The following is a 4250-nucleotide window of genomic DNA, read 5'->3' as shown; positions in this document are numbered from 1 at the left end:
AAAATATAGGTACAGAGGTATGTGTGAATCTGGTCCAAGTTTGGTCTTGAATGATATTTTAGATGTTCCACAAGTTCACTTCAGAATCTGGCCCACATCTGGTAGAACTAGAGGACACATACTTAATGGTAAGAGTGGTAGAACTAGAGGACACAAGGTAATGGGTAATGCTCAGCTAAGACATTTTTTTTTCTAAAAAAAACAACAACTTGGAATGAGATGTGGTCGAAGCAGTAAACTTAACGAAGTTTAAGGAACAGCCTGATAAATATTTGAATGATAAGGGCCGACTTTTACTGTGTTTTAAGAGTTCAATTTAGTGACTGGGATGGCTTAGATGGACAAACAGGTCCATTGCTGTCCTTAAATTCTATTTTATATTATGTCTTAAGCTTCCAGGTTTGTTAAGCGAACATAACACAACCAATCTTTGGAAGGGCTGCATATAGTTTTGTTGTTGATTTTGAGTTAGAATACAGACTACTCATCAGGCTTGAGGTAAATGGAAAAGAATTTATTTGAGAAAACTTGTGGTTTGAGTGAACCCATGTTTTATATCCCCATGAAGCAAACCTCACTGGTAATTTTTAAATTCTAATCTTGTTACTTAGTGAAAAAATAACTTAAAGGTGCTCATTCGACACACCACATAGTCTGGTCTGGGCACGTACTTAACTGTAGAGTGGTAGAACTAGAGGACACATACTAAACAGTAAGAGTACTTAATGGTAACAGAGGTAGGACTAGAGGGCACGTACTTAATGGTAAGAGTGGTAGAACTAGAGGACACGTACTAAACAGTAAGAGTGGTAGAACTAGAGGACACATACTTAACGGTAAGAGTGGTAGAACTAGAGGACACATACTTAATGGTAACAGAGGTAGGACTAGAGGGCACGTACTTAACGGTAACAGTGGTAGGACTAGAGGGCACGTACTTAACGGTAACAGTGGTAGGACTAGAGGGCACGTACTTAACGGTAACAGTGGTAGGACTAGAGGACACGTACTTAATGGTAAGAGTGGTAGGACTAGAGGACACATACTTAACAGTAAGAGTGGTAGAACTAGAGGGCACGTACTTAACGGTAAGAGTGGTAGGACTAGAGGGCACGTACTTAACGGTAAGAGTGGTAGGACTAGATATGTCCTCTAGTTCTACCACTCTTACCGTTAACTATGTGTCCTCTAGTCCTACCACTCTTACCATTAAGTACATGTCCTCTAGTCCTACCACTGTTACCATTAAGTATGTGTTACCATTAAGTACCACACTTACCGTTAAGTACACAAGAAAGATGATGTTTTGATACTATCAATTCCCTTAATGATTTTCTTCCACTGCATGAATGGGTAGACACGACCTAGTCTACACAGGACTTAATGGTTGACTCCTAAAGTGCCAACAACAATCTTCAGACTACTACATTACAATAATAACATTACTACCTACATAAGATAGATAACCTTTTATATAAGATTATACTGGACATTTTTTAAAGAAGGTGGCTAAACATGAAATATTAAATAGTCAGTATAGAATAAGTTAATCAGTTAATAAGTTCTTTGAATTTACATGTAATTATAACAGATAATTACTTAGCTTACTTTAACACACAAGATGAAAACGCCTGACTCAAACAATAAATACGAAAGTTAGTGAATCAGTCAAACTCCTTAGTCTTATTGACCATGTATCAGGCAGGTGGCAGCACTGCCTATGTAGGGATGGCTCGGATTGTTAATCGAAATGGTATTTTAAATATCTCCTCGATAGGTCATCGGAACTTCACAATACTATACAGTGTTTCCTTTTATAACAATATCTGGGAATGTCTGTAAATATCATTGTAAAAAGATTGAATATCTTGTTCTTTCTTCTGCTTCTTTTTTATTACATAACTCAAAAACCAAAACTATGGTGTCAACCAATTTCACTGAGGTAACATGGTTTCAAAGAGAGTATCTACTTAAGTAGACGATGGTCTGTATTACAGCTGATAGAACCATGTAATTAAGTAGATGATGGTCTGTACTACTGCTGATAGAACCTTGTAATTAAGTAGATAATGGTCTGTATTACAGCTGATAGAACCAGTAGTACAGACCATCATCTACTTAATTACATGGTTCTATCAGCTGTAATACAGACCATCGTCTACTTAATTACATGTTGATAGAATCATGTAATTAAGTAGATAATGGTCTGTATTACAGCTGATAGAACCATGTAATTAAGTAGATAATGGTCTGTACTACTGCTGATAGAACCGTGTAATTAAGTAGATAATGGTCTGTATTACAGCTGATAGAACCACATAATTAAGTAGATGATGGTCTGTAAGTCTAGTTGAAAGTCATGCCATTTGTAATGTAAGATATCATACCAATGTTTCACAATAAAAATGAAAGGAAAATGTTAGTTGTAAACTTAGAAAAGGTATGATCAGGTTAGATGTTAAAAACTTAATGGAAAAAAAATCACTATTTGTTATTTAAAGGTGAAGATTTTTTACATCTTTATTGTCAACAAAAGCTTGTTTTATTAAGTAATTAAGCTACCTTCATATAAGTAAAGGGTTCTTACAATATAATTCAATATAACTGTAAGAATTTTGTTTTTTACAGGAAGTATTGAATAAGGTTGGAGCCGTGCTGTGGTTGGATATTCAGTATACCTTTAAAAAAAGACTGCCTAGTCATCTGTTGAAGAGAGCAGAAAGAGATGGTTTGGTGATGTGGAAAGTTGATCATCCAACGTCGTCTTTAACACATCAAAAAATGTTCGATTACTTCCGGGTATCACAGGTTTACTACTATTTCCACCGCATGGTTGAGTCTAGTCATTTAATTCTGTACAACACGGAAACTGTTCATTACAGGTTAATGCTGCCATGGGTTCGGTGTGCTCTTACGTTGGACTGTATTGCTCCTATTGGTTCTCAACGGTTTGGCTGTAGGTTCAACAAAAAGCCTTTATATAGATATTCAGGTTGTCATCGCTACGATATGTCGGCATTAAACGTGGTTTTGGGTTTGATGTATAATTTTGATTCTCACAGCTATGCAGCTGGCGATAAAGACAAGTTTTTTGGTCTGGTAAAACAAGAATTTGTTTCAAAAACTTTACAGCACTCATCGAGGGAAAACACAACCCAGTTCACAGACAATAAAGTTCATGAAACAACGTGACTTGGGAAAAACAACTGATGCCAAATAATGAAGCTTTCATCTTTATTCTCCCATGTTTAGTTGAAGAATTAAGCACAATGACAAATAAATGCACCTCATGTAATTTTATTGTTTTTATCAAGACTATAGATACAGGTTGCTACACATCATGGGAAGCAGGACTATGCTTAAGAAGAAACCGTATCGGAATACGGTATTTCTTTCAGTTTTGATGATATACACCATTGATTCAGTACAAGATTATGTGCACAATATACATACTGATGGTTTTGTTTAGTACAAAATAAAAATAATCAAAAGAAGATACACACAAAGTACATATAATGTTTGAAATGGGAAAGTAAACTGAACTAAGGGAGAAAGCAACTAACTGGGGTAGACTATCTTTCTGTAGAATTCAAGCAAATGCTGAAGTTGTAGTCTCTTTATTACTATTATAAGGCTAAAAACTGGCAAAAAAAGATTTTATTTTTCCTCCTCTTCCCTACATTTACTCTAGTAATTAATTATCAAATTTATTTAAATGAGTTTGATGTTGGTTATATATATATAATTTTTTTTCACAAGTGCGATTAGGGTCATAGCACTATAAGTACTTTTCTTAAACAGTTAGGGTTGTATTTGTACATTTCTTTATTTTAGTAATTTATCTGAAAAACTATGCTAGTATTCCCTTTTTGTGGATAATGTCCAAGGTGATGAATTGTAATCCTCTCATTGGAAAGCTGTGTTAGAACCGGAAAGAAGCATGTGGTTACAGTTGTAACTGTGGAAAGCTGTGTTATAACCGGAAAGAAGCATGCGGTTACAGTTGTAACTGTGGAAAGCTGTGTTATAACCGGAAAGAAGCATGCGGTTACAGTTGTAACTGTGGAAAGCTGTGTTAGAACCGGAAAGAAGCATGCGGTTACAGTTGTAACTGTGGAAAGCTGTGTTAGAACCGGAAAGAAGCATGTGGTTACAGTTGTAACTGTGGAAAGCTGTGTTATAACCGGAAAGAAGCATGCGGTTACAGTTGTAACTGTGGAAAGCTGTGTTAGAACTGGAAAGAAGCATGC

The 4250-nt window shown here is 35.7% G+C and overlaps 1 protein-coding gene across 1 annotated transcript; it reads left to right on the top strand.

Moving 5' to 3' along the window:
- Positions 1–19: 19 nt before the first annotated feature.
- Positions 20–4241, top strand: LOC106477282. Its single transcript, XM_022380915.1, has 2 exons — positions 20–128; positions 2612–4241. Exons 1-2 carry the CDS (start codon positions 20–22, stop codon positions 3190–3192), a joined length of 690 nt encoding a protein of 229 aa, XP_022236623.1. The 3' UTR covers positions 3193–4241.
- The last annotated feature ends 9 nt before the right edge of the window (positions 4242–4250 follow it).

Source organism: Limulus polyphemus, unplaced genomic scaffold (genome assembly GCF_000517525.1).
Source record: "Limulus polyphemus unplaced genomic scaffold, Limulus_polyphemus-2.1.2 Scaffold13910, whole genome shotgun sequence".
Classification (NCBI taxonomy): domain Eukaryota; kingdom Metazoa; phylum Arthropoda; class Merostomata; order Xiphosura; family Limulidae; genus Limulus; species Limulus polyphemus.
This window is presented reverse-complemented; position numbering and strand designations above follow the sequence as displayed.

Coding starts and splice junctions, on each gene's coding strand:
- LOC106477282 (XM_022380915.1), top strand. CDS start 20: ATGTGTGAATCTGGTCCAAGTTTGGTCTTGAATGATATTTTAGATGTT. Junction 129..2,611: donor TAGAGGACACATACTTAATG/GTAAGAGTGGTA, acceptor TATAACTGTAAG/AATTTTGTTTTTTACAGGAA.